General features: G+C 40.8%; 1 protein-coding gene across 1 annotated transcript in view; it reads right to left on the minus strand.

The window, feature by feature from the left end:
- Positions 1-11,586, minus strand: part of TAFA2 (TAFA chemokine like family member 2) — a 76,432-nt gene extending 64,846 nt beyond the window's left edge. The window contains 1 exon segment of the mRNA XM_075499294.1: positions 11,478-11,586. Coding sequence (XP_075355409.1) covers positions 11,478-11,583 — 106 coding nt within the window. The 5' untranslated portion in view covers positions 11,584-11,586.
- Between the last annotated feature and the right edge of the window lie 1,988 nt (positions 11,587-13,574).

Below are 13,574 nucleotides of genomic sequence, written 5' to 3' on the forward strand. Positions count from 1 at the left end.
CAGGTGTTCAGCCATCTCCAGGAAAGCAGGGCCCCATCACACATAATGGTTACTTGGGAAGACAAACACCATCACTCCGAACATCTCCCCCTTCCTTCTTCTTCCCCCAGCTTTCTATGCTGAGCATGACGCCATATGGTGTGGGATGTCCCTTTGGTCAGTGGGGTCAGCTGTCCCAGCTGTGTCCCCTCCCAACTCCTTGTGCACCCCCAGCCTACTCGCTGGTGGGGTGGGGTGAGAAGCAGAAAAGGCCTTGACTCTGTGTAAGCACTGCTCAGCAGTAATGAAAACATCTCTGTGTTATCAACACTGTTTCCAGCACAAATCCAAACCATAGCCCCATACTAGCTACTATGAAGAAAATTAACTCTATCCCAGCCAAAACCAGCACAATTACAGTGGAAGACTGCCCCAGTGAGCCTAAAAATGGTAAATCTCCCTCAGCCTCCCAAAGAACAGAACTAAAAATTTTGGTTCAGGAAAAAACTTTATAAATTGCTATCCAAAACCACATGAAATATTTTTCTCCTGCTATTCCCCAGAGTAGCTGACTGTTTCTGAACATTTCCTTGGCACTTGTACGACTAAAGAACAGCTGTTCTAAAATACGACATTGTACAAGCAATCACTTAACACTGCTATAGAGTAAATTCAGTGAAGAGTGTCAAGAGAGAAGGGCATAGTCTTTAGACAGCAGCAGCAGAAAATTAATGCAGATGAAAGTTAGATTAACATATCCCCTAAATGCTATAGAAATAATCTCCACATGGGATGCGATTTTCCAGGCACAAACCTCCCAGCCTGAGTATGTGAAATCCCCTGAGCAGGGTAACAGGGGTGTGCAGTAGATACCAGCAGACGCACGGGGCAGTCATCACTGCATGTACAGAATGTATGTTGGATGTGTGGAATGTATATTGGAAAGCCGGAAGGGCAGTGCAGAAAACCCTAAGACCAGCACTGGGATATATGGCCTCCATACCTGAAATCAGATCTAGACTTTGAAGATAGAATTGGCCCTAATCCTGCCATTACAGTAAGTTTACATATCTGGATACTGTTAAGGATCAGACTCTAATTATAATGTGATATTGACCCATTGTATTTGACCTATAAAAATGACACGATCTTAACATGTTGAATTTGGAGAAAACATAATGTAAGGGAAACTGTAAACTATTCAGATTTTCTTTTCAATTATATTCTTGTTTGATAGTCCCAGACATTAATAAAATTTTATGAGCGATTCTCTGAGGAAAAAGGGGAAAAAAAAGTTGTCATACCAATGGAGAAAAATCTACTTGGTTTCTCCACCAAAGAAAGCTGGTTTCAAGGTCTGGGACATAAACTTTCTACTAGTCATGACCTTCCAGTATACCTCAAGGTCATGCTACCATCTGAGCTCCAAAGCCGCCAAAAGATTCGGACACAGCTCTTCTACAATGCATGGCAAATTCCAAGGCTGGAAACCTGCACATAAGGATTCACACTTTTGGAGTAACTTAGTAGTCTCTTGTTATCAGCATTAAGTATTTATATAAAAATAGAGAATGCATTTCCTCAAAGGGTTTTATTTGTGTAAACTGACTCTGATATTGACAATTAAAATTTTGCAATCATTTTCCCATTTACAGCTCCTATACTATCTGTCTGTACTGGAAGGATCCTCCTTAAAGACATTGTAGCCAATATAGTCAATGAGTCAAAATGTTTCCAGAAAGAGAGAAGGGGCTGGGGAGTGGGTACAGGCAGCTGCAGGGACCCCATCAGCTCACTGTGGCGTAGCACCCTGCTTCATGGTGTAAGACATGAGTCTCCAGGTCACTAAACAGTCCTTCTCTTCCTTTTCTCTTCCTCCCCGATCACAAATGCATCTAACATCCATTGCTTTCCTTTTCTACTCTAAGGAAAAGTTTATTTAAGACATTATCTATGACACGATGTACATTTAGTCAAATGAAAAATTCAGAATAAAACTGTAAGCCCAGAAAATAATATTTTAAATCTGGAAATGCTAACAATAACATACTACTATATGCTACATTTAACTGAGCACTTAACAAGTTAATGAAACAACAAGGAAAATTCTGATCAACACATCCAAGAGTGTGGTACTATTAAACCAAGACTAATTGAATAAAGATGACTATCTAGGGGGCTAACAATTTCTTTCATATTATTTTTATGGGTTTAGTCAAAACTGTGGCATGCAAATGTAAGCACTCTGTTTTCCTAGGTGTAAGGATAAAGGAATCTAGCAGAATGCATTACTTAGTATACACGACAAATCAACAGGACCAATTTGAAAGAATATGAAACTGGAAAAGTAGATCTTATTCCAGTATTAGGGAAATGTCAACATTTACTCATGGTAGGAAAAACTAGCAGCAGGGTAAGCATACTATCAATGTTTTTTCAGTCCTAACATCTTACAATATTTTCCTAACAAAAAAGCAAGGGAGAGCTTAATCTTCCAAAACAGAAATGGGCTAAAAAACCAGCTGATTGGTGGGTCAGCTATCCAAGGGAAGATAACATTACTAATAAATGAAAGGGCTGAAAATGTTAAAAATTTTGGCATTTCTAACTGTAAAATCAACTAAGTATGTAACTTTTACAAGAATATAATCTTTTGTGCAATGATCTCCTTTCCACCACAACACAAATTCTGAATGTATTTAAGGAAAAGATCCTGGGTACTCACTCATGGAAAGTTAATAAAAATTTGGCATTGGGATTACAAGATCAGGCCCAAAACAAAGAACTGTTATGCACTTCCCTTTTACTTGTCTTAGAAAAATATCAAGAAACCATAATACTTCCCAAATATAAACAGAAATATTTTTAAGATATCAATATAAAGGAAAACGCATGATATCTAATTGTAACTCTCCAACTTCTCTCTCCATGGCTGCCTCAAGGACAGCCAAGTTTCATTGTCAAGGTGGTGGTGCGAATGGGGGCAAAAATGAAGGCAGCCATTTGCTGTGATGGAGCTGGCAGCACAGAGAATAAATAGGCGTAACTCTGCGATTGCCATGATTTCTGCACCCGTGTCCTAGCGAACCATCAGAACTATTGGCATCTTGGCAATCAGAGAAAATCATTTTCCTTTATACCGTGGCAGAAGGCCATGGAATGTTATCTACTGAATTCCAACAGATATTGTATTAACATTTTAGATTGCAGTGACAGATACTGATATGAAAGTGTTTGACTGACTGTTCTATTTTATCTTCAAGCAAATGGCAATTTTGGGATCAGGTTCTGATCCTGATATAACTGAAACTTTCAATTAATGCCCAAGCTAGATAACAACATCTAATATCTTTCTTCCCCATGTCTGCTAAAATGACGATCATCTTCCTTTGTTCCTATATTTAAGCATTAATTACACTCAAAATTAAGTTAGTGAAAGCTGCACACAAAGCATTCTCATTTAGGAGAATCTATCTTTGGGACAAACTTCCACAAGAGATAAGATTATCCATGTTTGAGACATTTAGCAAACATGACAAAAGAGTTTGATGGCACAGGACTGACAGATCGACAACAGACGAGTGGATGCCTCCATCTAATATTTTGATAGACCCCACTGACATTTTCCAACCTCTCCTGGTAGCTCCTAAGGCATCCACACACATCTCTCTGTGTGCTTGCAACTTCTTTCATCTAAATATTAGGCAGTTTTCTCCTACCTAATTCCAGTCAAGAACCTGGGAGTATGCAGAACAACTCTTACACCCTTTGACAGGCCCACACATCCAGAAGGTGCATGTTGAACACATACAGTTTACCCACAGGGTCAGATCCCTCACCAAACGTTACGGTACAGGCACTTCAAAAAAGTGCAAACTGAGGTGTGACAGGAATGCTTCACCCTCCCCCTCTGATAAAGATGGGGCTTTTGGCATGGCGATCACCGGCTTTCCACGCCTCATTTTTGCGCCTGTTGTGCTGTGCCGTGCCCAGGCACGCACACTCCGCGGGAGGGGAGCAGGAGAGGCGGGACCCCTTGGTCACCAGGCGGGGTCCACGGCCAGTGAGGCGCCTTGGCTCGGAGAAGCTTCTAGACCATGACCAGTTATGACCACAGCTCAGATCCGACCCAGGGTACAAAGGGGGCACTGCCGGAGACCCCCTTTGAGCGTGGTCTTCTCGGAGCAGCAGGCCTGAGTTCGGGACCTCTCCCCTCGGGTCGGGATGCTGCCTGAGGAAACTTCCCGGGATTGAGTGCCCTCACGTCCTGTGGTGAGTGACTTCTTCTGGATGTACGTCCTTGAGTGAGCCCTCACCCTGCCTCCCCCCTCCGGGTGAGGGATTATATCTTCTGGGTACCCACGAGAGAGCGAGCGTTTCCCCCTTTGTGAGCGAGTGTGTGCGCACTTTGGGTCATCATTCTTGTGTGGAATTCTTGCCATGTGGAACAATACCCTGACTGACACCTCAAAACTGTTATATGTTCAATGTTATCGGGGTGTTGATTGGTTTCGGTCTACCCCTGTTTCTCATTGGTTTCTGTTGTGTGGTTTTGGCTTTTTTGTGAAATAAAGTTGTTTGAGCTTGTCCCTCATTTGAGTTAGTTTTAGTGTACCTCCATGACATGAGAAAAAGATGATACTGCTGCCGCTTACCCTTCATATTACAGCTTATATCATGGAACTGGGATGTCTGCGTTCAGTGCCCTCTTCAGCTCAAAGATATTCAAACCACATATCTTGTGTCCCCAAAGAATGCCGTTACCTCTAGCAGGACTCCTTCAGGAAGGAAGGAGAACAAGGGGGAGCATGTGGCTATCTAGTGGTTACCTAGCTGGAAGGAGGGATGTCTTTGATCTAGGTTTCTGTCCTCTGCACTAAGGGTACTTACTGCTTTTAAAATTGAATACAAACACCCTCTATTTCTGCATTATGAGTGCTGTCTTCTACACAGTGTAAAATCCTCAACAGAAAGGACAAAGGTACCTTCACACTAAAATACTGTAACTTCATGATGAAGGCACTTGTACAAAAAGTCAAAGGTTTGAGTACCTCAGAGGTCTTCCATGTATCAGTTAGGGCTATTCTTATCTAGACACTGCGACTCTAAACACTAGGAGTGTAGATCTCAAACACCTAAATGAGAGGGAACCCCCTAATTTGCCTGAATAAAGTAAACTAGACAGCATTATTTAGCTGCAATGTGTTTTAGGTATTTACCCAAGCTTCTGAACACTGTTGTCAGTAACCTGCACAGTCTTAATGCAGTAACAAGACACCACAGTGAAGGACTGATGCAGTCCTTCACCAGCCCTTCTGAATTAGTGTAACCTCCAGTGTGATTCCCAGTAGTAGAACCAGTTCCATATATTCTGCAATGTTCCAGTTGTTATAACGTTCAAGAACTTTTTATATGATTTTTCATACAAAACGCAATGAGAAGTCCATCAGAGGTCTGTGGTGGACCTTTTCTTACAGAGTACACTAAAACTTCAGCAGGACTAATAATTCAAAGTCATTATTATAAACTAGACACAAACGTATTTTAAAACAGAGAAAACTCAGTGGTGCTGAGTAAAACTGAACAGAAATAAAAGAGCTTATAACAAATCTGCCCTTGGTGGGATGGATTCTTCTTTCCAAGTCTGCCCTCTGACCAGAGCCCCTGAACACAGTCACATCTGGCTCCTTAAGTCCCTTTCTTTCCATCACCTCAAAAGGCTAGCTGTTTGTCTCTTCATCAACCTTCTCAGCTGTCCCCCAGTCTTTACTCCTTCTGTAGGCTTCCTGCAAGCTAGGCTCTCTCCTTTTTTACCTGACCACCCATGTCCTCTGGAGGCTTTCTCCCAGCCCACTCAAGACAGTTTCATTTGGTCTGTAGCAAGCAGTCAGCACAAGAAAAACAATGTCTTCTGCCCTGCTGCTTCAGATTTAAACATACAGCAAATCAGGAAGACAAATAAGCAGAACTAATCGTCAGCTCTCAGAAGCATTTCTACTTAGGCATCGTCTTTAGTAAACTTCAAGGTACATTTACCCATGTCCATAATATATGATACTTTTGATTATAAAGTTTTGTCCTGGGAGTCCAGGGAGTGCAAGCCAGTGCTAGAATTTAAATACTGACATCTGGAGTCACACGTATACTAACGGAGTTACACGTAGGCAACTAGATGAGTATCAGTCAGTGGATAACTGTAAGGAGAAAGTTTGGCTAGGAGAAAATCTATTGCAAGGATCAGAGGATCAACGGTATCTTTAAGGCACAATTCACAACACTAAGAGTTTGCAAAGCATTGCACACGATTCACCAGCATGCCTCAAGTCCCTTGCACTGCCCTAGTGATACAAAATCATAAATACGACATACATCACCCATTAAGGCATCTAAACAGCTGTCCTAACTCACCAGTGAATTTCACCCCTCGTGCATGAAACAGACATGAGGGCATTGAGGCAATGCACACAGGCCATTACCACAGCTTTTAACAAAGTGCTATATTATCTCTCCTCAGAACAAATCAATTCCGCAGCCCCGGGGTCAGGCAGAGCCAGGAGCCTGTCACATGCTGATTCAGTGCAGCATTAGCATTACTGCGCTTGCTAACAGAGCCCTGCTGAATGCTAGAAGCCAAAAGAACGAACTTGCAACACCCCATCTGTCTGCAAGGGCTACGAGTCCTTCCGCTCCCTCTCCAGAACCAGGCATAGTACTGCCCATACTGGCCTATGGTATCACATTTGACTGAATTTGTTCATTACTATGAGATTTTGTCCCCTAAAAAAAGTTTACATTCTCAAAGATACACACATGTGGGACTTGTGTTAGAGTATATGGAGCCCTGTTGAGGGCTTGCCACCTTTTTGTTCATTTTCCTAATAGAAAACATGACAAATCTAGACATAAGACTTAAAAGGTCTTGCACAGCAAACAGAAATGATGAGTTATCCAAAGAAAATAAGATACCTGGGGACAATTATTACAATTAAGCTGCATTTCTAACTCAGTTCCACGAAGACTTGAAATTTTCAGCCAGTTCCTTAGGCTTTCCAGGACTGTCCTGCACATTTTATTTGTACTCTTTTCACAAAACAAAAGGAAAGAAACCTTGTGACCAAGGAAGAGGATGACCGCTAATGAAAGTCCATCCATGTCAAAAAACCACATCAGCATCACCTGAAAGCGTGCTGCTGCTACCACTGGGTTTCTTCCTTCTCATAGTCATACCCATTCCCAAACTCCAGGCGCGTGTGTGGCACAGGCTCTATCCTACATCACAACGCTGGTGCCAGTGGTGCTTCTGCCCTGGCAACGCAGCTCAGAAAGGCAGACTCATCCAGGAAGGCTGATCTGACTAGCAGCTTTAGAGGTTCAGTGACTCCTTCATTCAGCTGGGCTTCAGAACCGCTACTCCTCTGCAAGGAGAAACCAAGATTCATTTTCTCCTTGTGAACAGCAAGACATTCCCTCAGACTTCTAATTTAGTGCAAATTCAGACAAGTAGGAGCAGCAATTCTGCATCACAACTGATAAAGAGTTTAGTTTATTTTAGCTGTATGATAGGCATCAGATGAATAAGTTCAGCCTCTGAGTGAAACTTTTTAAATGAAAATAAATTATCATGCCTTTTCATCTAGTAAGTCCAAAAATACTCAATTACTTTATTTATCTACCTGGAGTGTTTTCTGATTCCATAAAAAATTCCTTCTGGCAAGCAAGCATTCATGATTAGCCATATCTTTAAGTAGCTTTTTATTTCGTCCAGGGATTTGAAATTTAACATAAAGTTTATTGGTTTGTATTTTGAGGAATATTAAACTATGCTTAGATTCAAAAGCACCCTTAATTTATTTGGATTACCTTACCACATTATCAATGTAAAAAAACTTAGTAATCACAAAAAGCTCAAAGAAATCTGAATTTTGAAAGAGTTCTTAGTTTTAGGGTAGAAACTGTGTCTCACAGTAGCCTCTTGTCTACAAAGGAGCGCTTGTAAGGGGCTATGAGTATCTTTCTTTCTCAAAAGGACCAGTCCAACACTTGAAACCTTAAACACAGGCTGCGATACAATGGTCACCAAATCAATTCATGTTCCCTATGACAGAAATAGCAAACAGGCAGTGATGCTGAACTGATGCCTGCCTGCCATATCTGTCAGTGAACACCATATGTTTGCACAGGTTTATTTGTTTTCCAAGGGCTAGCAATGAGTAGGAGGATCAGGATCAATCTTATAATAAAATACCCTTATGGATTTCTTTCAGCCACCCTCAAGGTATATCAGTTTTTAGACTCATAACCTTGACAACATCCTTTTGGAGATTGATATGCCACTCTTTACTTGTCTTCTCATACACCGCTGCTGCAGCACAAATGGACCTGGTGCTGCGCACTGATTCACAGGTGCACGTGCTCGGGTAAGGCACAGATCACCATAGTATCAGGGTCCCCAGCGAAGTGAAAAGAAAAAGCAGAGCTCCTGTTTCTCTTCAGAAGACAGGATAAATGGAATATAAATATGTGCACACCCAGGAACTACGCAGGAGAACTCATAACCCTGTGTGGGGAAAAAAGTGAGCTTTGTGTTTTGTTTTAAACACTGGGAGCGCTTATCTCTTTTAGCTCTTGGACTTTCTGCCCAGACTGATGAAACTTTAACAATCAGCCATGACAAAGGGAGCAGAGATGTCCTCAAACCAGTCTTCTCAAGAGAAAGAAGGATGGACTTGGAGCCCACACACCTGACACTGAAAAGCTGTAATCTGAAATCCCAGTTTGTAACCTTGGTTGTTGCTCAACTGGACCTCAGAGCCTGGTTCCCTATGCCCTGCCTCAGTCTCTGGGTTTTTTTGCTACTGTCTTGGGATTTCTCATTTGTGCCGTATCCCTGAAATAAGCGCAACAAGCCTAGAGATGGCATGTCAGAGTCAGCTGTTTATGTCCCTGCTGAAGTCTGTCTGGAGAACAGAATGCTCATTAAACAATTTTTCACATATTGATGATCTTTCCTGCTTTTTGCTTTCTTTTCTTTTACAATAGCCTTCAGAAAAAGAGATAGGTTTAAGAGTTGGTGCAACTGATGCATAATATGACTAAGTCAATAGGAAGGTAAAGATTTTTTAAAATGTAGATTATCGAGCTTTGAAATTGTAAGGACTCCTTCAAAGTCATTAGGGTTTGTCATGTCAATATGTCAGTAAGGACTCCTATAAATGAAGATTAATGATGCTAGGAATAATTATTGCTGAAGAAACTCACATGTTTCTCAGTATTTGGAAACTCTATGCAAAGGTGAACAGTGTCAAGTTTTCCTTGACTGCACCTTAGCTCCATTTCTGCTATTAGAGCAGGGGGAAGATTTTTTTGATACTATGGGAAGTTAAACTCCCAGTTTCTTTGGAAATCAGTGGTAGCTGAGCTGCGTAATTCTGATTTGTGCTTTTTAAAATAATCCCCCAGTGAGTGAGCTGATTTGCAGATCTACTAAATTCACAAACCAAAATCCTTCTGAATATTTTTTCTTTCCAAAAGAATCTGAACATGTACAATAGTTGCTTTACTAAATTAAACACTAAAGTCATGCTTCTTCTTATTATTGTTCCCTGCAAGACTTCATACATTTTGCTAAAGGGGTGAAAAGTTACAACTTAAAGAAAAAGAACCAAAGCTTTTTGTTAACTTGCAGGAATGTAAAGTCCCTACAGCTAATAACCTGATTTTGCAGGAGGCTCATGTGCATATTTTTTTATCTAAAAACATCAAATTCAATATTTCTCAAGTTATTTCTGTTCTAAGGCTGGGGCTCAAAAGCCAAGTACTGTCCAGATAATTAATGGTATAGCTCTGCTGGGGTTTCCTTTGCATGAATATATCTGGAAAGCTAAAATTGCTGGAGGATCATTTGATTCTCAGTTATGAAGCACTAATTCCCCAAATAGTCCTTAGGGTTATAATTTGTTTCCATGAAATACATGGTGACAGGTTTTACTCATCATTTTTTCAAAAACACTAGCAAGCATACTTTGGCAAACTTTGAATTGGATTGAGGCAAACACAGCTTGACCAGCTTTTGTGGATGGAATCAAAATGATCTGGAGATGGGCTTTTTGATTTTTAAAGAAAGATAATCAAAGACAAAAGAATTCTGAACCCAGGTTAGGATATCTTGGCTCTTTTCCAATAGACGACTAAACGGGCAAGCCACTGCACTAATCCATATTCTGGTTCAGAGGGGGAACAAAGGCTGAGCAAAGGATGTCAGCACGGTTCCTGTCTGGCATGATGCCCATCTTTGGTGGCCTGCAGGACCACATCAGAATCTGTTTTGTCTGCAGCCAAACTGCAACTCGCAAAAGACTTTGCAGAATGTGGCTCTGCATCCTGAAGTCCTTAATCAGTGAGGTATTTTGAAAAAAGGTATCTTCACACAGCAGAAAAATATCTAGCAGCTAGATATATAAAATACCTGCTCATGAAATCCTATCATCAGAGAGAACATTATAAAACGTACATGATCATAGAGAGATGAACTGACTGGTGTTATTGGAATCCTTCCCCAGTATTTAACTCCTTAGCTCTCGATAATGTTCGTGTCTCATCCTTACTTTACCCAAGTTGTTAGAGTTTATTCTGATCTTGAATAAGCAAATAAACAGCCAACAGACACTATATGAAGATGAGAAGTGGGCTTCAAAATCATATTATACTGCAGATCACATTTCAAGTTATATTAGCCTATAAGAAGATATTAGTACATGAATCCGGAGAGCTATTTCCTTCCATTAGAGGTTTACAGAAACACACACACACACACAAAAAAGAGACCTTTTTACAAGCTTCAATAAACCATCACAGCTCCTGCTGGTGTGTATACATTTTAAGGGCTAGAATGACCAAGAGGAAACAAATCTCACATTGTCGCAAGCTACTAAAGTTCCTGGTCCGCTATTAGGAATGAAGCATAGAAGACCGAGAACACTGCAAAGCAATGGTCTTTTTTTGGTGAGGAAACAATCACATTCAGCACACATTATCCATAAAGTTAGACTTGACAGATAACTGCACACAGTAGCAGCATACATGTTACTAAAAATTGTTTCTTTCTAAGGTTCATTCCAGGAATTCATTTGCAGCACACATATGTGCTATCTGATATATCTATTTTTATGAGACAAGCAGCATTCATTATTTGGGTTTTTTACTTTACCATCTTTTTTTACCTTACCATCTTTTTTTACCATCTTTTCAACTGTACCATCATTACAAAAATGACCTAAAATCAGAGAATGCTGAAAATGGGACTGAAATACTTAAATTCTCAAGAAATTAATAAAAGTTTATCCATTGAAAACGCTCCTCCTTTGGTACTGAGTAGTGGACCAATGCCAGGAGACACAAATATGCATAAGGAAAAAAGGTCGCATAGACTGGACACTTCTGAATTTGTTGACAGAGGCCACAGATACAACAGTATAATAGAACAGAACAGAATTTCTTACCTTTATGATGATTTGCCCCAGATGCTAATTTCCCCCACAGCGTTACAACAAATATTATTATTAGCAGCTTTCCTTTTGTTACTTTCTGTAAGTATCTCTTATTCATCCTGAAAACAAAAATACACAAAAATAAGTATTTATCTTAAGACTTCTTTAAAAAACACTTTTTGTCTTAATTTAAGGAGAATTCAAGAAGTTCTTATAAGTGTCTGGCTGACAACCCTTAAGTCTTAAATTCTGCTTAGCTCTAAATGAGGTACATCATAGAGAGCATCAGTATAATCTCCCTCCCTGGTCTGCCAGCGTTCCTCCACCCTGGTCAGTACCAGGAGAATTCAACACTTCTGCTCATCACTTTTCTCTCAAGGCACAAGCAATGTTCATAACCACAGCAGACTCCAAAGCTGGCAAGAAGGATGAATCCATGCAGCTATGCAGCAGGTTTTGATGAACAGAGCAGTTCCACTGGTGTGTTTGGGGCCAGTCATGGTCATTGTGGTCATCCTCTCTGACTGTGCAGTGGCATTTTTAGCTTTTGGGATTGCAACTCTTTTTGGATTGTGCTCACGAGTCATAAGGTGATAACAGATTTGAACAGACCTCCAGCACATGTACCAACCCTCCCACAGAGAAATCCTGTTAGGAAGACATGAGTGGTTTGGAAACATGGACTCGAGCAGGGAGGATTCACTAGTCTCCCTCCTGTCTATCTTTGGGTAATGAAAAGATCTGATTTACTGCACCAAGGGAAATTGCACATAGCTACTCTCATCTTGCTCAGTGATGTTTTCACTGTGACAGCAAGCCACCGTGGTGGTTCAAGCACAAAGTAACACATGACTTATTTCTCAGTAACCTCCTCCAAAGACAAAATACCCCTCCACCTGCCAGAAAGACAAGTTCAAGAACATAAGCTCTAGTGCTTAAGGATTACAGTTGTGCAGAGAGTGGCAAGAGGTATAATAATGAAACCTTCTCTCACTTTTCATTCTCTGTAGAAGAGCTCTAGGGAGCTGGCTAAGAAACGGCTCTGCACGACGGTCATGTTTCTGCTGATAGGTCAATAGGATGATGATGCTTATTTCAAATCACTTATACTACAAAAGCTGCAAATTTGATCACTTGAACAAAATTATTGCTGTTTTGTAATGCCTGGAACTAGGGTGCCTTTCTGAGCTGAAAAAACTGCATTGCTTCAGTATGGTTGCACGTTTGTCTCCTATTATGTTCATAAGAAGCCCAAATGAATTTAGGAGCATCTCTTTTGCTCTGTTCATGTACAATGCTATCTTGGGCAACCACAACTCTGTGAAAGGCAGACTGCTCTAATACAGAATTAACCAGTAGCCTGTTCAAAGTCCCAAATCTCGTTCCATTCCTTCAAAGCAATTCCTTTCCTCTGAGCAAATTGCTTTCTAACAGAACATCACACGCTGATAAGGCAACCCCACACACACCCCACAACTCCACTCATGATTTCCAGACTTGTAACCAGACCAATTCTCCCAAAACTGCCAATCTTGCTCTCCCTGAGATTGAAGAGATCTTGTTAAGCACCGGTAAGTTTCCACACCAGGCTGTGTGTGACAAAACACTACGACAGAAATTAAGAACCCACTGAGGAGTGTACCAAACCCTTTTAAACCTGAATTCAGAGCAAACAGAACTCAGCATCCTTTGATAGAAGTCACACATCTATAGTGTGTTTCCCAGAGGTTCAGATATCACATTTATCAGGGAAAAAGAGAGAGGAGTAAGCAAGTGTTATATCTGGGATGGTGGATGTGCTCCTGAAAGCCTGACTGATTGATAATCACAGTGGAGGTCACAGTGTGCTGTGAACCACACCAAGCTCTGCCTTCTTGCACTGATTCTAGTGCCTTTGGAGTGTAAACTGCATATTCATCATCAGCTCCAGGTTTATGAAGCACTCAAAGCTAAAGGGAAATATATTATTTGTCACTGTAAATGAGAACAAAAAAATGAAACTGGAATGCACATTCAGCATATGCTCTTTCACAGCTATCTCTGTGAACAGAATACAAATTAACTCTTTCACTCCTGGATTCTCATACTGCACCTGTTATGATGCTGGTG

The sequence above is a fragment of the Mycteria americana genome, chromosome 1 (assembly GCF_035582795.1).
Source record: "Mycteria americana isolate JAX WOST 10 ecotype Jacksonville Zoo and Gardens chromosome 1, USCA_MyAme_1.0, whole genome shotgun sequence".
Lineage (NCBI taxonomy): Eukaryota > Metazoa > Chordata > Aves > Ciconiiformes > Ciconiidae > Mycteria > Mycteria americana.